This window comes from Oryctolagus cuniculus, chromosome 3, assembly GCF_964237555.1.
Source record: "Oryctolagus cuniculus chromosome 3, mOryCun1.1, whole genome shotgun sequence".
NCBI lineage: Eukaryota > Metazoa > Chordata > Mammalia > Lagomorpha > Leporidae > Oryctolagus > Oryctolagus cuniculus.
The window spans coordinates 21,088,890-21,108,575 of record NC_091434.1 but is presented as its reverse complement, the minus strand read 5'-3'; the positions used below and the strand labels follow the sequence as shown (position 1 = coordinate 21,108,575).

Below are 19,686 nucleotides of genomic sequence, written 5' to 3'. Positions count from 1 at the left end.
GCTTAATTCACCTCAGTGCTCCAGGGGTGCATGTCTGTTGGATTGAGTGACTTGATGCTGTGTTTAATCTTTACTCTTTTGGGGTTTTATTCCATAGTTTTATCTTTGAGGTTGGGGTGCATCTTGCAGTTCGTGGTGTGTCGCGGTGTAACTTGCAGCATTCTCTCTCTGGTCCGGGAAGTCGCGGTAAACTTCCCGCCATTTGCATCTCAGATTCTTTGAAATGCAGGTTTCTGCTGGCCAGGCAGAGTGACACAGGAGCGCCACCCTTTCTTAGGAGGCCTTCCTTTTCAGTTCAGCAGAACCTCACAGGCTCGGGCGCGTGCTGTTAGTGAGACCAGTGAGCAGAGGCAGAGGTGCAGAGCATTCCAGAGGCCACAGGGGAGGAGGACTGCGCTGTGACGGCACGGGCCTGTGGGCAGCCCTGCTCGGCACCAGCCAGAGCACCAGCTGGCCTGCCAAGAAGCCCTGCGTCCTCCTTCCCTGGTGTGGGATACCCTCTGGAATCTGTTCTCTGTACTTCAGTGAGGACCCTGGCTCCTAGGGTAAACCGTGAGCGTCCCTGGTGGCTGGCAGACGGGGAAGACACTGTAGTACACGCACCACAGAATCTAGACCCAAAATGAACATGCGGCTCAGGCCTTTTCTCTCCCATGAGCCCCTCTGTGCTCATTGGTGCCTCCCCTGGTTGTGCTGCTTATCCCTTCTTGCGTCAAGCAAAAGCCCTGGACAGAGCCTGGGAGTACTGCAACAGGTAGATTGTGGCTAAGCAGGGAAACACTGCAGTTGACTTGCGGCTACTGTTTGGCCCCACCCTGACCCTGACGCCTTGTCTGTGTGTCACCCCTCCCCCCAGTGCTGTTCCCTCGCCACACCAACGCCAGTGCCCGAGATAACACCATCAACCTGATCCACACGTTCCGGGACTACCTGCACTACCACATCAAGTGCTCTAAGGTGAGGGGGCACCAGGGGCTTAGTTCCTGTGACCCAGGGCTTTGCCTGCCAGAGCAGAGAGCAGAAGTTGTCCTTGAAGTCAAGAATCTTAGCTACACAGTTCAGAACAGGGCTGGGCTTCAGTATCTGTTGTGTTTGCTCCCAGGCCTATATTCACACACGTATGCGGGCAAAAACGTCTGACTTCCTCAAGGTGCTGAACCGTGCGCGCCCAGATGCTGAGAAGAAAGAAATGAAAACAATCACGTGAGTCGGGCAGGACCACCTCCCCCTCCTGTGCTCACCAAGAAGTGAATAGTGGGTGTCAGAGGCCTGGTCCTGCTGGTGTCTGGGTGGTGGGTACCTGGAGGCTACGGCTCCCGGACAGACTGGAGATGGGAGAGTCAGGTTTTCACTATTGCTGGCCGGAATGGGTTTCCTTGTTTCCACTTCTTTTTGCGCTGTGAGAAAGTCAGCCAGGAAAACAACAGAGGCTTCATTTTTCTAGGAAAAGCTTGTCTTTAGGCCCGAGCGGAGAGATCAGTCTTGTCCTCGTGGTCTTCCTGGAGAAATGGAGGAAGTTGCTTTCGGTCCCTTAGTCAGTAGGCCTGGAACAGCAGCCCCTGAGTGTTCTTCCTGGCCTGCTGCTCAGCCGGAAGGTAATCAACACAGAGAGGAGGGGCGACGCGAGGAGCGCTGCCCAGGACAGGCAGAGCTGTAAACTGTGTGGCTGTATAAGCAGGGGGCCAGCATGGCCAGCGGCCCAGAGGGGTCAGTCTCTGGGAACAGGGCCATGTCGTGGTCTCCTCGTGGTGACATTCACAGCCCTGCTCTCCTTATCTACGGTAGTGGCACTTAAACCTCCTTGCTTTTGTGCCCGTGGAAGTTATTTTGCTTTTGTGATCAGCAAAGCACCCCTCACAGCCCAAGCCCTCTCTCCTGGCCCAGAAGCCTCTTCCACCAGGCTCGTTTCCACTGCCTTTCGAAAGGTGGAGAGAGGGCTCTGGCAGAGTACCTGAGCAGTAGGTCAGGGTTTTCAGCCCCAGAAACATGAGACGTTTGTGCCCAGCAGGTGGAGTCATCGTGACTTCTTTAGGCGAAGGCCTTTCTCCGTATTAGCTCTGTGCCCGCCCCGCAGAGCCTTGGGAACGGCAATCAGCCGGCAGATAGAGCCTCTGCCGAGGGAGCTGTCCACACGCCATGTGACACACGGCAGCTTCCTTCCTCCTCCGCAGCTTCTTGGCATCTCCTAACATGGCCAAAGCCGGGACCAGGGTGGGAGGCGAGGGGGTGCGCCCTGGGCCGCCTACTCCTGCTGCCCCTCCAGAACCTTCTCTCCAGCCTGGCATGTGTAGGTCCCCTTTCCCCGCCTGCTCCTACGGGAGTGCTTTTCTTGCTAGGCACCATTTTGGTGGCCTCGAGTAGAAGGCAGCCACTTTCATACTGATTCCAGGGCCTGGGAGAGCCTAGGCGGTGAACCAACAGCTCAGTATAGCCTGGGGGAAACTTGACCTGGGCAGCCTGTATAACCAGAGAGGAAAGAGGAGGAGGGAGGCAAACAGCGGCACCCACCCTGGAGGTCAGATCATGTTACTTACAGGGGATAGATGTCGGTCCCGGGCTAGACAAGCTAGGACTCCAACACCAGAACAAGAGGAGTCTGCAGGAGCATGGACCCGGTGAAACTGGGAGACCCAGGGCCCTGGAGCAGAAGCTAAGCCTAGGTCAGCACTCGTCAGCGCTCTGCCCACTGTGGAACCCTCGGAAGCTCTTCATCTGCGGGCAGCATAATCCAAGCGTTTCCTTTGGGGGCAAGGGAGACTTCCAGGGCAGGCAGAATGGCACGCCCTTATTTTTGCTCTGATTCCCCTCAGTTCTCAGCTCTCACTTCCAGGCGGCTTTAATAAGTACCCATAGCTACCAGTTACCAGCCTGGCTCTGGGAACCAGCTGGTCCTCCGTCGGAAATACGAGGTGCAATGGGATACAACTGCAGCCTAGAAAACCAGCAACTGTTCCCTGGGCCAGTGTGGCCAGTGTGGACAACAGAAGGCCGCTGACCTTTGTGTTGATTACGTATTGCAGAGAGAGCTGCTGTGTGTCTGCTGGCTCACTCAGGTGCCTACAACAGCCAGAGTTGGGCCAAGGCTAAGCCAGCAGCTGGAGCACAATCCAGGTCTCCTCCTGCCCAGGGTGACAAGAACCTAACTACCTGAGCCATCACTGCTGCCTCTCAGAGTCTGCTTTGTCAGAAAGCAGAAGTCAACCCAGGAATCAAACCAGGCAGTGTGCGGGACGTGAGCATCCCAACTGCTAGACTAAATGCTCCCTCCACCTGGAGCTTGTGAGGATTGCAGTGGTAGAAGGTTCAGGAACTGCTCTGTGGGGGCCCTAAAAGGTATAGGCTGCATAGGAGGAGCCCGAGCTGACTGGTAGATACTAGGAAGACGGTTGAACCCAGTCCAGTCGGAACTCAGGGACACCCACGCCATCCAGAATGGACATGCGGTTCTCCCGTCTTACTGATACAGTTCATTCCTTCTGGGAGACGGGGCCTGGTGCTCAGGGCATCTGGTCAGCAGGAAGAGGCCGTGAAGCTGGTCTGTGAAAGCCGGATCAGCCTCGCCTGTGGCCCCAGGGCCTCTGCCTGAGGCACCGAGCCCTTTCCACCTCCTGTTCAGTGTCATTGGGGTCCCATCCCTAGTGGAAGGAAAGGTCAGCCGGAAACCAGCCTTCACTCTTACTCTCCTTTTCAAGGGGGAAGACGTTTTCATCCCGCTAACTCTTGGGAACAGGAGGAGGAAGCGGCTGGCGACTGAAGGCTGGAACACTTGCTACTGGATAATCGTAGCTTTTAATGTTGCACCTCTTCAGGTTCTTAAGGGATTCTCTGTTTTGGTTCCATTTTGTACACGTTTGGAAAATAATCTGCAGAAACGAGCTGTGCTTGCAAGGACTTCATAGTTCCCAAGAATTAAAAAAAAAAAAAAGGAAAAAAAGAATTCCACTTGATCAACTTAATTCCTTTTCTTTTATCTTCCTTCCCTCACTCCCCTCCCTTCAACCTCTTTTCCAAGCTCTTCCGCTTTGCAATATGTTACTGGTAATGAGTTGCAGGATAATGCAATCTTAACTTGTTTTCTCCTAAGTGTTTGAGTTCAAAACTCCTGTATCTAAAGAAATACGGTTGGGGTCATTAATAAAGAAAATCTTTCTATCTTATGTGAGAATTTGCTGGGTTTCTGGACTGAGTCCAAAAGAGAGGGGAGGAAAGACAAATAGACTGCGCTGCACTTGAACCTGCAAACCTGAGCTGGAGTTCAGGGTCAGGAGCTCATCAGGTCTAGAGCCTCACTGCCCTGCAGGAGAGAAGAACGAGCTAGCGAGCTGTAAACAGCCATGTGCTACCTGGACAGGCGGTGGTGGGCAAATTAAAGTGCTTTCCAGTACTTCCCAAAACGTGTCCCATTAGCATGGTTCTGTGGGACATTGAAGGGTATCAGGTGTGGATCTGACGCCAACAGACCGGCCAGTCTCCCTTTCTCACACAGCAGCTGCAAGCCCGGCCCTCCACAGAACTCTGGGAAAAGCAGCACCCTGCAGAGCGCTCTCGCCCGCGGGACTCTGGCCCCAGAAATCGAATTGGTTCAGAGAATTTGCTTGGTGGAAAAGAGGTAGCGCTGGGAGAATGTCAGGGGCGCCTGAAATGGTCTGAAAGCTGCCCTAACGTTTGTCCTTATTTGAAAGAGAAACATCAAATAGCGTCTGCCTTACTACTTTTTCGTTTTCGCCATCCAGGGCAGTGTGTTTCATGCTGGTCCAAGAACCAGTACTGCAGTGTGCATTCACTGGACTGCATCACAACCAGCGATTCCAATTGCTCAACTTTTGATCTTGAAGTAACCGTGGATTCACAGGTGGTCGTCAGAAAGACTGCAGAGACCCTGTGTAAACTTTCTTCCTGTGGGAGCACCTGTGTCACCACAGTGCACGGTCCCACTCCAGGGGTGCGACGCTGGCATCGTCCACCCACCTTTGTCCTTTGTGTGTGTGGTGGTTTCTGTGCGTTTTCGTAGATGAGAGCACAGGACACCTATGAAGGGGTAGATGTTGGTTTGGAAACACGTTTTAGTTCCATCAGCGCACCAGGACTGGATGGTAGAGGTGTCTTTTTACTGTCACAGTCAGGAAGTTTGGAAGCCACAAGCTGTTCCGTCACCAGACTTTGGTTTACTTCATTGAAATGGACTCCCAGAAAGCCCAGGGTGTTGGTTTGCGGTTGGCCACGTGGGGTACCCATGCTCCCCTACGTCTGGTGGGAGAACCTAGCTAAGCCAGGTGTTGAGACAAAGAGCTGCCGGGTGTTTTCTGTCCCCTTGGGAGTTTGTGGGTAATTTTGACCAGAAGCAGTTTTTGCTTTTTTGGTAACATCAAAACGTAGCTGCTTGGGAAGTTGAAACACGCTGTTCTCTCTTGAGCACAGAGGGGATCAGAGCTCTGCGAAGTACTGTTGCTGGCCAAACCAAGACTGCTTAGAAAGCAAAGGGCGGTATGCCCCGATGTATCTGACTCCAGACCACTGTCGGCGTTAGATCGGCTCGGGCATCAGCCGCCATCCACCCTCCCTCCTTCCTCACCTGCTGCCAGGACACACCTGCACGTGGCGTGGGCCAGCTCAGAGACCCTCACCCCTACCTTCAGTCGGGAGGTCACACACACTGAGGCATGTGAGCTGGTCTTACTGCTCGTTGGCTCCCCTGCGTTGAGGGCCCAACCAGGGGCCTGTCCAAGGATGGGTGGAAGCAGTAGAGGCAAGGAGTCAGAGACTTCCGCTGAAACCAGGTACTGCTACTGAAGAGCTGTGTGACCCCAGATGGCTTCATCCCACCCCTGATAGCCTCCTCTGTAGCTGAACACATAGCATCTACCCACAGGTTTCTCAGAGGAAACAAGTGCCTGTCACACCCTAGGCATCTGTAGTGGCTAACGTGAGTCCCCTTAGCACATTAAAGGGATCAGAAGTGACTATGGGAGAGGCGAGGTCCAGAGTGAGCCAGGCCCCATTCTGTCTTGTGGGTTTCCAGGCCGCCCCCAAGATGCTTGGGATGGTGGTGGGTGGAGAGCTGCAGGTGTGGATGGAGGAGGAGCTGGACAAGCCAAGAGCTAGGCGCTGGGCAGGAAAGGCAGTAAGATTGCAACAGGAAGTGGAGGGGAGGGGGCAGGGAATTGAAACAAGGAAAAGGAAGCAGGCCCAGCTGCTGCCTTGGCCGCCTCCTGGGAGCCGGTGCAGTTGCCATTCTGCTTGCTCAGCCCTGAGTTGTCCTGACTCAGCCCGGGTCTACTCCAGGGTGATAGAGTGTTCACGCAGTGCTGCCCCCTTCCGGGGGTTGCCAGGAGCACTGCGGATCTTGTGGCTCAGTGTGTGACCCGGAGACCAACAGGAAGGACAGTTCAGGATCCTGGCCACTCTATCACAGGACTGTGCTGGGGGGGGGAGGGCTCATCTCTTGCATTCCAGGGGAGCAGAGTGTTGTCCCCCCACTCAGGGAGCCAGCCAGGATCTGGGAAGCCCCAGGCACACTGCCTGCACTGGCGCAGGATCATGGGCTCCCAGGCTGTGCATCGAGGCAGACACAGATTTCCAAGGGGGGACAGAAGTGGACAGAGGAGGTGGGGAGTCTTCTCTGCCAGAGCATAGACCAGTCACCCTGGCGCAGGGCCGGCTGGCTGGGGCATCTGAACACGCACCAGAGCCCCCCACGGGCAAAGGGGAGACGTCGGGTTGAGTCAGGTCCAGCGCCTGAGTGCGGAGCCCAGTGGAGTCAGACGAGCTGGAGAAGCAGCAGCAGGGCTGATGGAGGACAGAGCCCCGCTCCTGGCTCCCACCCTCCTGAGCTGCCCCGCTGCTCGTGTCAGCCCCCACACAGTGTTTAGACAGAGCAGCAAAGAAGAAACGCAGACCTCCCGGATCCTGCCGGGAAGAGGCCTGTTTATTGCTGCAGGCCCCTATCCGAGGGGCCCATCCCCACTTGTGTCCAGACCCCAGACTGAGCTCTGCCCTCTGCCCCAGCAGACAGTGTGGGCCCGAGGCCGCGCGCTGGGTGTTGGCGTCCTCCCTGGGGGGTGGGTGCGAGGCCGGCAGTTTTCCTCTCCCTTCCTTTAACACCTGAGCCCCACCACCCACGTGGGAGACCTGGACGGAGAGGCCGTGGGCCCAGGGTCCCCAGAGTACAGAAGTCCTCTTGCCCTGTGTACTTGGGCTCTGCGGCCAGGAAGTGTCAGGTCTCACCTGCAGGTCCAGCCGCTTCCCTCCTGCTTCCAGCCTGAAGGTTGTGGGTAGCTGGGCCCCTCCCCTCATCCTAAAGCCGCGCTTGACAGAGGTGGGAACCAGGGCACCGTGCCTTGGGCTTCCATGCCGCAAACCTGCCTCTCGCAGCCTGAACCCACTTCCCTCCCTGCAGAGCAGAAGTGTCGGTCTCCAGCACTGCTCCTAGGCTCCCTACGTGCCTTTCTCATCGCAGGGTTTGTTGGGGTTTTTTTCTTTGTTTTAATTATGTATTTGAAAGGCAGAGGGAGAGAGGGGGAGATCTCAATGGTCATGATGACTGGGACTGGACCAGGCTGGATCCAGGACCCTGGAACTCCATCTGGGTCTCCCACGCAGGTGCAGGGGCCCATTCCACTCTTTCCCAGGTGTATTAGCAGGGAGCTGGAGCAGACGTGAAGCAGCCAGGGCACTGCCACATGGGATGCTGGCCTCACAGACAGCAGCTTAACCTGCTGCACCACCACACCGGCTCCTTTGTGGAGATTTTTGGATTTTTTTGAGGTTTTGTGTTTGTTTTAATGTTGAAAGGGCAAGAGACAGAAGTCTTCCATCCATTGGTTCACTCTCCAAATGCCTGCAATAACCAGGGCTGGGCCGGGCCAAAGTTAGGACACTGGAGCTGCCTTTGGGCCTCCCAAACCCAAGCACTTGTGGCATAGTCTGCCGCCTGCCGGGTGCATTAACAGGAAGCTGGGTTGGAAGGGGAGTAGCTGGGACTTGAACCCAGGCCCTCTGATATGGGGTGCAGACGTCTCAAGCAGCAGCTTAGCCCACTGTGCCAGAAGTCCTCAGAGGCGTTCTTAAGTGCAGGGCACAGGTGCAGACAAGAGCGGAAATGCTAATGTTAATAGCTCACCGAGTGTTTGTGGGCCACATTCTGATCACACATCTCGTTAAATCTCACAATAGTGAATACAGTTGTGAGCCCCATTTTATAGATCAGGAAACAGACAAGAAAACTAGTCATTTGCCCAAGTCACATGGTTTAAAAAACAGGATCCCAGCTAACTGATGGCAGTGCTGGCTCGTGGGCCCTAACCGCCATGGACGAGGCACTTGCTGACCAAGTGCCAAGCACCAGGTGTGTGCTGTTCTGTATGCGAGCCAAGGTGCTTCCCACAGCCATCCTGAGAGATGGTCTGACACCCATTTTACAGGGCCAGGTGGCGGGAAGACTGAGGCCCAACAGTGGATTGCTTAAAGCCACATCCCCAGAGCCATTTGTACCTCACAGCCCAGAACTTGACCTCAGAAAGTAGTTGAGAAAAGTGTGGAGGGACCTCCAATTTGGGGAAGTAAGGCTTGCCCCATAGGCTTTCCCCCACCACGGGGTGAGATGAAGGGCAGATGCTAAGGCCCCAACACACCCCCTGCCCTCCACTGCCGCCATCACTGACCCGCATCCAGGGTGCCACACACTCCCCTCAGCAGGTGGCAGGAGCACAGAGCTGATGTGCTGTCAGCGGGCCACTCCAGGGGCTTAAGGCTCATAAATGTAAATATATTAGCTAAGGCCGGAAACAGGAGGAGCAGGCCAGATCATTATGCATGAACTAACGCCTGTCTCACTAAAGCTGGGCAACAGCAGGCGACAGGGCTCCAAGCTGGGGCAACCCACCGTACAGGGACCACCACCTGGTTGGCACCATGTGACCAGTGCTGGGGAAGGGGGGGCCCAGCACAAGGAGGGGCCACTGGGGCGAGGGAAGAGGCCTCCCAGTTGCAGCAACTCGGGATGTGCGAGGTCCCACCCCCCCAGGGGCGGAGCCAGGGCTAAGCCCCACCAGCCTTAGCTCCTCCGCCCCTCTGGGAGCCGAGGCAGGCTGGCCCGGCCCCTGCCGTCCCCACAGAGCAGAGGCACCACACGCTGGCCAGCCAGGACACCAGACATGGTCTGAAGCCCTGCAGGGCCAGATGCAGTGACTCCCTGACACTGCGAGGAAGGCCCAGGCTGAGCGCGCACCACCTGTCCCCGACAGCCATGTGAGTAGTCACTCCCATCCCCAGACCCCTGGACCCACCCCCTGGACCACAGCTGTAGACCTCAACCCAGATCCTGTAGAAGCCCCTGCATGACCCAAGCCCGCAGGCCTTCAGGGTGGGCAGCTGGCACTGACAACCCCCTCGGGGCAGCCACACCTGGAGTGGGAGAGCAGCTGATCCCTGCCTTTCCTGCTGCCCGGGGGAGGTGGAGATGGAGGTGAGGTGTGGGGCCCCCGCTCTGGGGTAGGGCCGGGAGCTCCAGCTCAGCCCAGGTTTGGGGTGACGGCCCCTGGGCCTCACAGGGTTTAATAAAGTTGACGGTGCAGGGAGGAAGAGAAACAGAAACCCGGGGAGCCGCAGAAGGAAAGCTGTCCCACGCGAAGAATGCTGGGGGCGGCTGAAGAAGAGGAAACAGGCGAGCGCAGGGGAGGGCGCAGCAGCTCGGGGCCCTTGAAGGAAAGGGCGCACCTCTGGGGCCCGGGCCCTGCTGCTCTGACCTGAGGAGCAGCGGCGGAGCCGGGGGAGCCGGGATCCTTTCCCCGTGGACTTTAATCCCAGCAACAGCAGGTGCTCCCCTACTGACAGGAGCAGGAGATCCCACTGGACCCAGGACCCCCTCCCTCTGGTCCCAGAATGCGGTGGTGGCAACGGGAACGCAGAGGCGCCAGACCAGGGAGCCGAGGGAGAAGCAGGACAGGGACAGAGGGCAAGGACCACACGACAGAGGAGCCACCAGCTCCTCCCTCCCGTCCTCGGGGTTCAGGCACAGCCCCCAGGTTGGGGGGGGGGTTCTCTCCGAGACACCAGCTGGCATCTCCACGCTCACCAAGCGTCCCCTCCCCCTGCCCTCCCTCTCCTCCCCAGCTCCCAGGAAAGGCTGTTGCTGGTGGGGCACAGCCGAGTCGAGTTTATGGGCTGGAAGTCCGACCTGGAAGCCTGCTCACTGAGCTGTGACCAGCTTTACAAGGGTGGATGGGGGAGGGGTGCGGGGGACAGGACACCCCACTGTGCCCCACACCTGGCCCAGGGGAGAGGCTCTCTTGACGGCTGGCTGGATCGCTCTACCCCAGCCGGCCCTGTCCTCTCTCAGCTCTCATGGCAACTTTGCCACAGGGAGGCGGGGATGCGCATAGCGCTTTGGGGCTGGCCGGGCTGACCTTGTAGTCTAAACACCACTGTCCCAAGCAGAAACAGGCAAAGTTGGCCTGCCGGGGACCGGGGTGAGCTGCCCCCACCCGGAGGCAGCCGCCACCGCTCAGCTTACAGAATGTGTGCATGCTGCCAGACCCAGTTTTTCTAAAAGACCCAAAATAGGGTATTTGATGTACATTCCCTCTGGCCGCTGTTGAAAAAACATCTATGTGTGTGGACCAGCACACGGGATAGGACTACAGGGCATGGGCCAGCACCTTGGGCAATGCACAGCCCACCAGGCCAGGGAGCTGCAGCCCCCGCCTAACTCTGGACGTGTCTCCATCCTTCACCCAGGCACGCCAGCCGCTGCTCCAGGCCTCCACCATCCCAAGGCCTGAGATGACACCCAACAGCACCGGGGAGGTGCCTGGCCCCATCCCCAGGGGCGCCCTGGAGCTGTCACTGGCCCTGGCGAGCCTCATCATCGCAGCCAACCTGCTCCTGGCGCTGGGCATCGCCTGCGACCGCCGCCTTCGCAGCCCACCGGCCGGCTGCTTCTTCCTGAGCCTGTTGCTGGCCGGGCTGCTTACGGGGCTGGCACTGCCCACTCTGCCAGGGCTCTGGAGACAGAGCCACCGGGGCTATTGGTCCTGCCTGCTCGTCTACTTGGCTCCCAACTTCTCCTTCCTCTCCCTGCTCGCCAACCTCCTGCTGGTGCACGGGGAGCGCTATGTGGCGGTGCTGCGGCCACTCCAGCCTCCGGGGAGCATCCGGCTGGCCCTGCTCCTCACCTGGACCGGCCCCCTGCTCTTTGCCAGCCTGCCGGCCCTGGGCTGGAACCACTGGGGCCCTGAGGCCAACTGCAGCTCCCAGACCGTCTTCCCAGCGCCCTACCTCTACCTCGAAGTCTACGGGCTCCTGCTGCCGGCCGTGGGGGCCGCGGCCCTTCTCTCGGCTCACGTGCTGCTGGCCGCCCACCGCCAGCTGCAGGACATCCGCCGGCTGGAGCGGGCCGTGTGCCGCGACGCGCCCTCCGCCCTGGCCCGGGCCCTTACCTGGAGGCAGGCGCGGGCGCAGGCTGGAGCCACGCTGCTCTTTGGGCTGTGCTGGGGGCCCTATGTGGCCACGCTGTTCCTGTCGGTCCTGGCCTATGAGCAGCGCCCACCTCTAGGGCCCGGAACTCTGCTGTCTCTCCTCTCCCTGGGCAGTGCCAGCGCGGCGGCCGTGCCCGTGGCCATGGGGCTGGGTGATCACCGCTACACAGCGCCCTGGAGGGCGGCCGCCCGGAGGTGGCTGCGGGGGCTGCGGGGAAGAGGCTCCCAGGCTAGCCCTGGCCCCAGCACTGCCTACCACACCAGCAGCCAAAGCAGCGTGGACGTGGACTTGAACTGAGGGGCCTCTGCCGCCTCCCACCAGAAGCACCAGCTTGGCCACCAAGCCCCTCGCTGCTAGTGCCCACTTCTCCGACGCCACCCGCCGGCTCTGCTGGCCATGACCTCATTCCCTGTGGCAGGGAGGGAGGGGCACGTGGCCGAGTCACGGAAAGAACCTGGAGACGAGCGCGCACCGAGGGAGATTCCCGCTCCGTGCACGCGGGAGCGGGTTCCAGGCCGCCTCACCCCGCCATGGCCTTTACCACTTCCTCCGCACGCCCCACCACCCCAAACTCCACAGACGCCGCCTCTGGGAAGTATATTTTATTTACATTTTTAAAATCTGTAGCTAGTATCTCTTCCTCCTTTCCACCCCCAGCCTCGGGGAGGGGAAAGAACGGGAACCTCCAACACCTCCCCCAACCCCCCGCATACAAACACGCACCCGTGCCTCACACCAGCAAACGCGTGAGAGAAAGAGGCCGCCCCCACACGCCCAGGGCCGCTGGGTCTGTGCCAGGCGAGGGGGTGCCCGGGGTGGGGTCTAGAGGGAAGGAGGGGACAGAGGGGCAGGCCAGCCCGAGGGGCCGGGAAGCAGTCCCAGGCCCTCGCCGCTGCCCTCCGCACCTGCCACCCCTGCTGGTGACACGAAGCCAGAAGCTGCAGCCGTTAGCGGTCAGGCCTCTGGACACAAAATACTTTCGCTTTGTGGTCTCCCGACGTGGTCACCACCAGGGAGGCATCTCTGTGGACAGAAAGCACGGGGCTGAAGGGGCTGGGGGACCCAGAGTCCGGCCTCAAGCCCCCATCCCGGGGCCTGGGTGGGCTCCTCCCGGTCCCCCCACACCTGGGGCTGCACTGACGCAGCCACACCTCCAGCAAGGGGCCCGGGGAGGAGAGGCCCAGGCGTGGGAGCCGCCTGTCTCAGCACCCCCCACACCCCGGCCCTGTGACTGACATGCGAGGGTGGGGAGGGCCCGGGCACCCATGGGGGTGGGGCTCGAACCGTCAGCCTTCCCAGCGCTGCTGTGCCCCAGGCTTCCCATCGGGAGCCCCTCCAACACCCCAAGGAGCGACCCCGCGTCCCCAGCGTGCTACAGCAGCTAGCACAGAGGCTGTGGCCCACGTCCACCTCTCTTACTTGCTGAGGGCGAAGTCCAGGATCTCAGCTGCGTGGCCCCGGTAATCGGTGAGCAGGCGGCCGGTCCGGGCGTCCCAGAGGCGCACGATGCCGTCCAGGCTGCAGGTGTACACCACGGCGGTGCCCGCCTCCCACAGCAGCTGCACGATACCCGACTGCCCCAAGGGTGCGGGTCAGCCGCAGACAAGGGCCCTGCAGGAGCCGGGGCTGGGGCAGAGGCACCCACGGGGAACCCAGCTCCAACTGCCCTACCTGGTGCTGACACTGGTGCCTGAGGGTCTGTGTGGACAGGTCATAGATGGCCAAGGTCCCGTCCAGGTAGCCAACCGCGGCCAGGGGCATCCTGGGCAAGAGAGGGCATCAGGAAGGCTCACGCCGGGCCATCAGCGCAGGCCCCGCCCCCAGTGCCTCTGTCCCCGTTCACACTCACACGCTGCAGAAGCCCAGGGACTCCACCGAGTTGGACTCGCTCTCCTCCCCCTCCCCCAGGCTGGGCTGAGAGGCCACGGTCTCAGGTCTGAAGACGCCCACCACCTGTCCGTGAGAGGAGAGGGTGAGCGAGGCCTGGGGGAGGGTGGAGGGGACGAGGCAGGGCCAAGAGCTCAGGGCGAAGGCTCCAGGCGCCCTCACCTTGCCAGTGGTGGCACTGACCAACTTGGCCTGGCAGTCCACAGAGCCGGTCAGGATCAGGCTGCCATCCTGATTGGTGGCCACACAGGTCAGAGGGCCCTGGTGACCCTCAGTCCCTAGGACGGAGCAGGGGAGGCGGGTCAGACTTCGTCCTGTGAGTCCCGCCCCCCGCTTCTCAGCGCCCTCCCAGCCACGGCCCAGGTAACACCCGCGGCCCCGCTGGTACCTTTCAGTACGTGGATGGGGCTGCCCTGCTTCAGGTCCCAGATCCTGATGGTGCCATCTTCATAGCCCACCACGGCTCTCTTCCCTGAAGGCCACGGGCACATACACAGCCGACCGCGGTGAGCCCAGATGGGGCAGGCCAGGGGGAGGGGAAGACAGTGAGGGTGCAGACCCCGCCCAGGGAGTCAGGGCAGGGAGGAGCTGCCGTCCGCCCTGGAGCCTCAGAGTGGGGAGGGGCACCACGCAGACCCCACCTCCACACAGGGGCAAGGGGACGCAGGCAGCGGCTCTCACCGTCGGGGAGGACTCGGCCGCAGGTGGCGGGGCAGTTGGGGCCCTGGAAGGTCTTGCAGTCCCCGCTGGGGACCTTCCACATCCAGGTGTTGCCGTCAGCCGTGCCCGCGAGGAGGACAGGGGCCCGGGGGTGCCACTCCATCCACTGGGCAGAGAGAGAGGGAGGGTCTGTGGCGAGGCCCCTCACCCCCTTCCACCTTGGACTCTGTCCCAGGAGCCCCACCCAAAGTGTCCCTGCTGCGGGGGGGGGGGGGGGGGGGGTTGCCCGGTAACAGGCAGAGACATCCTTGCTGCACCTCGGGCCTGGCCGGCCCCCCAGCCTCTTGCCCCTCCCAAACCCCTCACCCCCCAGCAAATCCCACTCTGAGCGTCTCACCTCCAGGTCTCCTGCTTCAAAGGACCAGACCTCTTCCTTGGTGTCCACCTGCCACACTTTCAAGAGGCCACTCATGTCGCCTGTGGCCACGAGGGTAGAGTCATGGCTGAAACCAGCACAAGTCACCGAGTCTTTGTGGCCTGCAAGAGAGGAAAATGGGGGACCTCGTGCTGGGGGCACCGCACCCAGGTGCCTGGCCCCCGCCAAGGCTCAGCTAGAGGAGCAAGACAGGTGACCGAACTCACTGCTGCCCCAGGGCTCCCCAGGAGAAACGCTGCTGGCCCCCCACCCAACCAGCGGAGCATGGGCCTCCTCTGCCAGTGCAGCTCCTCAGGCCCCCGCACGGCCTCGGACACTGAGGGTCTCCCTGCTCTGTGCCCACTGCAGAGCCGGCGTAACACAAGAGGGCGCCAGCCCGGCCCCTCACCTGCGCACTCAAACAGCAGCTCCCCGTCGCTGAGCCGCCATACAAACGCCTTGTCGTCTTCGCCCCCCGTCACGGCCAACGTGTTGGTCTTGGGATCCAGGCTCACACAGAACACGGATGCTGTGCCGAGAATGAGTTCCAGGAGGAAGGGGACAGTGCTGTCACCTAGGGTCCTGTCCTTCAAAACCTCAGGAAACCCACCCTGTTCCCCGCCCCCCCAACACATCCTCCCTCCGGAAGTGACAGGTGCATCCAAGTTCTCGTCCAATCCGAGCATCAGCTTGTTAGGAAAGGTGCCCTGCCCTAGGTGCTGCTCCCCTCACCAGCCGGCCAGAGCGGGGGGCCGTGTGCCATGTGCAAGGTGGGACCCGTGCAGGGTTAGTTCTTAGCGTGGGAGGCCACCGGGCTGAGCACCAACAGAGCGGGGAAGCCATCATGTTTCTGGCTTCTTACTAAGAGCTGGCATTCCATGAGACGATATCAGGTAGCTCAAAAGCTAAGTTTTGGGGGATAAATGACTTCTAACTGACACTGACTATTTTTATTAGAGATAACTTCAATTTTTCTTTCCTTTTAATTACTCTGAGAGGCAGAGCGATAGAAGAGAACTCCCATCTCCTCAGATGGCCAAAATGGCCAGGGCTAGGCCAGCCGGAAGCCAGGAGCCAGGAACTCAGTCTGGGTCTCCCAGGTGGGAGGCAGGGACCCCACCGCTTGGGCCACCACCTGCTGCCTCCCGGGCTGCGCAGCAGAAGCTGGAGTGAGGAATGGAGCCAGGACTCAGCCCAGGCACTCGGATTCGGGACGTGGGTGCCCCAAGCAGCCTCTGAACCGTTAGGCCAACTGCCTTCTTTTTTTTTTTCTTTTAATGAAAACTCAGACCCAGAAAGATCAATAAAGGTAGTAAACTGGTTAAGCAGCAGCAGCAGGATTTAAACCGGGGAAGAGACACCTGTAAGGACCACGCACGTCCACTGGGCCATGACTCCAACCCACACCTGCGCGTCCCTGCCCACTTCCGTGTCCCCTAAGGTCTGACCCCGGCAGCCGCAAACACTCAAAAGCCCTCCTCGGGGGCTACCTGAGTGCAGCGCAAAGGTGACCTCGCTGTCGTCCGGGCCCTCCATGCTGCCGACCACCCCCTCCTGGGGCTCCAGCACCCAGCCCTCCTCGTTGCCCTCTTCCTCCTCTTCCTCCTCCTCAAAGTCCACATCTTCCATCTCCTGGGCCAGGTCATCTGCTTTGGGGAGAAGGGAAGAGGACGGGGAGGCCTGAGGCTGGGGCGGCTCGGGCGGCCCAGGGGTACGGCGGGGGTCACGGACTGCTGAGAAGCGCAGCGTGGAGGGGGCGTGCAGAACCGGGGGCGACGTCTGAGGACCAGGGGCTGGCCGGCGACCGAGTGGGAAAGCAACCCGAGGGCATGATGGGAAGGGGGTGTGTGAGGGGAAGGGCCAGGGGAGGCGTCAGGGAACCCCCACCCCGGCCAGGCCTGAGAACTAAGTCGGGGGGTGCGCGAGGAGGCAGGCAGCGGGATGTCGGCAGGAATGACCCGCAGGGCAGGGAGAGGAGTGGGGAAGCTGGGGTCGGAGGCCAGGGGTGAGCGCCTCCTGTCCCACGGCCTGCGGAGTGGCGGTTCTCACCAGGGTCCGGCGGACCAGGATCCAGTTCTACCACCTCGATAATCTCTTCATCACCATGGAAGCTTAGGGTCTCCAGCGGAGGGGTGTCAGCGGCAGCCCCGCTCTCCGATTCGGACTCCATGCGGAGCAAGCGGCCGATCCACTTCTCTGGGCCCAAACGCCTCCCAGAGTCAGCTCTGCGCGACGACGCGGAACTCGAGCCCCTCCTCCCGGGAGGAAGTAGGCGAAGGCAACGCCCCAGCAGGAAGAGCGACGGCCGCTCCACCAGTAGCGGCTGGAGTTGGCTGGCTGGCCCACCAATCATAGGGTAGGGTTGGGAGAAGGGGCCGGGGCGTGGCGGAGAAAACCCAAACTCCGCCCTCTCTGACTCCGCCCCCGACAGGAGGGAAACAAGCGAGCGTGCGCGCCCCCGGAGCCTCCTGGGAATAGTAGTTCTCCCTGGTTCGCTCCTCGAGCTTCTGGGATGTGTAGTTTCTGGTCTGTAGGCGAGACGGAAGGCGCGGGGGAGGCCCCTTACGCAAACTACAATTCCCGGCGGGGAGCGCGGTGAAGGGGGGGTGGGACTTGAACATGGCGGCGGTGGTAGCGGCTACGGCGCTGAAGGGCCGGGGGGCGAGGAACGCCCGCGTCCTTCGGGGTAAGGAGAGGAGAGGGACCCCGGGGAGGGAAGGGCCGCAGGAAATCCCTTTTCCTTCACATCCCGCCCGACGTGGCGGCAGGTCAGGGCTGTGGAATCCTGCCCACACCTCTCTGCAGGACCTTAGAGTCTGGGGGAGAAGAGATGCTCTGTGGAGGTCACTCAGTCCATCCCCCTGCCTTCGGCTTACATGACACCGCTGGGGTCTTGCTGCGAGGGAGCCCCGAGGAAGCCTTGTAGACTCCCGCGCTCCAGGTGTCTCACACTCACCGCAGTGCAGAGGGAAGAGCCCTGGGCTCCTGGAGGCTTGGGTTCTAGCCCCGGATATTTAGCAGTTTGACCTTGGGCGAAGCAGCCGGTCTCCAGGGCGTCCGTTTCTCCTGTAAAATGAGGGGATGCAGCAGGGTCCCCTGCAGCTCGCTTCCAGGGCTAACGTTCCGCAGTGTTGAAACCTTTCCCCGGATTTCCTCCTTGAGTCTCGCGTGAGCCCCACTGCGGTCTCTCCCATCCCGCCGTCTGAGATGAACGGCGAAGCCTGCTCTCCCGGCACCGGGGTGACGAGCCCGCAGTGACGTGGAAGTGGCTTCCAAAGGTGCCACCTCAGTGGCGATTTTCCCAGTTCCCCTTGGATGCGCCTAGCACTCGTTCCTGCGGACTGTGGTCACTCCCCTTCCTCAGATCTCAACCACTCCTCCCCTGCCGTACCCCACCCCCGCCCCTTGCTTGCTCCTCACCCGCTGACCCACCTTCCCGACCTCCGTCCGTCCACAGGGATTCTCGCAGGAGCCACAGCTAACAAGGCTGCCCAGAACAGGAGCAGAGCCCTGCAAAGCCAGAGCTCCCCGGAGTGCAAGGACGAGGCTGAGCTGGAGTACATCCCCAGAAAGAGGGGCAAGAACCCCATGAAAGCTGTGGGACTGGCCTGGTGAGTGACCTGCCCCTGCGCCCACCGCGGGGGAGTGCTGTCCAGGGGCGGGCAGCACCCAGAAGCCTGTTCGAGTTTCAGCTGATGAGCTGAATCCCAAGTTGTGGAAACAGACTGCTGGGTTCCAGCGCTGGGACCTGGGAGGAGTGGGGCAGGGCACGTGGCAAAGGATGTGGACCGGGGTGGGGGGTGGGGGGCAGTGGACTCTGTGGAGTCGGCTGAGCTGCCCCGATGCAGATTTGGGTCCCCGGCCGATTCTCCCTTTGCAGACTCGGGTGCGGCCCAAGTTCCGATAAGGAGTTACCTGAGCTTCACGGAGGCTCTGTTCACTGTGCGGTAGCTGAGAGGTGTTCTGTGCATTGCTGGATGGCTCTGACCCTGACCTTAACGCCTGTCATCGACGAGCATTAAAGAGGAAGGGGCTGTTCTCTCCCAGCACCTGAGGTGTGCCGGGACTTTAGCACGTAAGGCTTAGGCCTTCCGCAGTGTCACGGGCCCGTTTCACAGAGGGGGCAACTGAGGCTCAGAGCTGGGCTTCTCAGCAGGTCTCGTGACTCGGTGCTCTTTGCTCCACACCCAGTGCCTCTCGGATGGAGGGGGCAGTCAGGGAGAGGATGTGGAAGACGTGGAGAGGGAAGCAGGCTGGGCTGGCCAGAGAACCACGCACGGGCACTGTGGCAGGCGTGAGGGCTGGGGCTCTGGGGGAAACAGGCAGCAGGTGGGCAGAGACCCAGGCACTGGCCCAGGACAGTGAACTTGGCCAGGAAGCGGCGCAGAGCTGTGGTGGGGTTTGCCGCAGGGCAGTGCAGGGTCTGACTCGCGTGGGTCCCTCTGGCTCCCCACGCAGAGGACAGCAGACACAAGAGGTATCGCAGCATTCGTGAACCCATGAAGCTGTAGCGATCCCCGCTCCGCTGCTCCGGCTCGGCCCCCGCCCCAACCCCGTGCACATCTCCCCACCCTAGGGCCATCGGCTTCCCCTGTGGTATCCTCCTCTTCATCCTCACCAAGCGGGAAGTGGACAAGGACCGTTTGAAGCAGATGAAGGCTCGGCAGAACATGCGGGCGTCCAACACGGGCGAGTATGAGAGCCAGAGGTTCAGGGCCTCCTCCCAGCACGCCCGGGCCCCCGAAGCTGGGTCCCCGGTGCAGACCTGAGGAGCCCCGCCCCTCTCCCCTAGACTGAATTGACTGCCAGGTCCTGCGTTGCCTCTGAGGTCCGCCAGAGGGCGCCTGAAGCCCAGGCTGCTGCCAGCCCCACCTGGGAGGCAGCCAAAGGCAAATAAAGTGAGTGGAAAGGAACCAGGCCTGGGTTTGTGACTCTCTCGGGAGGGGAGGGGCCGAGGGTGGGGCTGGTTACTCCGCTCCCTCACCCAAGAGCTCAGTGTGCCCGGCTGGCAGCGAGGCAGCCCTGGGATTAAGTGCAACAAGCCAGGGCTCCCACCCTGGGGACCAAGCCCTCAAGCTGCCGGCCAGGAGGGTGGGGTTCCACGCAGCCTTGAGACAAACAGTCAGGAGACTCAAGAAGGCATTCAGGGCGTGGAGACAAGCAAGCACCTTGGCTGAGTCAGGACAGCTCTCTGGGCCTCAGTTTCCTCTGAGCGAGGTGGGCTGGTGATTTCTAAGACAGGGCTTCTG

At 60.8% G+C, this 19,686-nt stretch overlaps 4 protein-coding genes across 8 annotated transcripts in view; 3 read left to right on the top strand and 1 right to left on the bottom strand.

The window, feature by feature from the left end:
* Window positions 1-4,157, top strand: part of ARPC2 (actin related protein 2/3 complex subunit 2) — a 30,992-nt gene extending 26,835 nt beyond the window's left edge. The window contains exons 9-11 of the mRNA XM_002712472.5: window positions 857-957; window positions 1,103-1,203; window positions 3,693-4,157. Of these exons, the coding sequence (XP_002712518.1) occupies window positions 857-957; window positions 1,103-1,203; window positions 3,693-3,717 (227 nt within the window). The 3' untranslated portion in view covers window positions 3,718-4,157. The remainder of the gene's footprint in view (window positions 1-856; window positions 958-1,102; window positions 1,204-3,692) is intronic.
* Window positions 4,158-4,308: 151 nt separating this feature from the next.
* Window positions 4,309-12,363, top strand: GPBAR1 (G protein-coupled bile acid receptor 1). 2 transcript variants are annotated; one of them, XM_008258922.4, is made up of 2 exons: window positions 4,309-9,246; window positions 10,735-12,363. In XM_008258922.4, the coding sequence occupies exon 2, from the start codon at window positions 10,780-10,782 to the stop codon at window positions 11,770-11,772; it is 993 nt and encodes a 330-aa protein (XP_008257144.2). In that variant the 5' UTR covers window positions 4,309-9,246; window positions 10,735-10,779; the 3' UTR covers window positions 11,773-12,363.
* Window positions 12,063-16,724, bottom strand: AAMP (angio associated migratory cell protein). Of its 2 annotated transcripts, none has more exons than XM_002712473.5 (11): window positions 16,487-16,724; window positions 15,928-16,083; window positions 14,847-14,966; window positions 14,420-14,559; window positions 14,044-14,188; window positions 13,751-13,834; window positions 13,525-13,640; window positions 13,325-13,428; window positions 13,147-13,237; window positions 12,895-13,049; window positions 12,063-12,498 (listed from the first exon to the last, which is right to left on the bottom strand). In XM_002712473.5, the coding sequence occupies exons 1-11, from the start codon at window positions 16,605-16,607 to the stop codon at window positions 12,423-12,425; spliced, it is 1,308 nt and encodes a 435-aa protein (XP_002712519.3). In that variant the 5' UTR covers window positions 16,608-16,724; the 3' UTR covers window positions 12,063-12,422. The 2 variants fall into 2 exon arrangements, with proteins under 2 accessions (XP_002712519.3, XP_008257350.2); XM_008259128.4 differs by having other exon boundaries at window positions 15,928-16,086; window positions 16,487-16,698.
* Window positions 16,725-16,855: 131 nt separating this feature from the next.
* Window positions 16,856-19,686, top strand: part of PNKD (PNKD metallo-beta-lactamase domain containing) — a 57,114-nt gene continuing 54,283 nt past the window's right edge. The window contains exons 1-3 of one of the 3 annotated variants that reach the window (XM_070070211.1): window positions 16,966-17,123; window positions 17,895-18,048; window positions 19,014-19,350. In XM_070070211.1, coding sequence (XP_069926312.1) covers window positions 17,057-17,123; window positions 17,895-18,048; window positions 19,014-19,206 — 414 coding nt within the window. In that variant the 5' untranslated portion in view covers window positions 16,966-17,056 and the 3' untranslated portion in view covers window positions 19,207-19,350. Of the gene's footprint in view, window positions 17,124-17,894; window positions 18,049-19,013; window positions 19,351-19,686 lie in introns of those variants that run through there. The other 2 variants (XM_070070208.1, XM_070070210.1) reach the window with 2 other exon arrangements.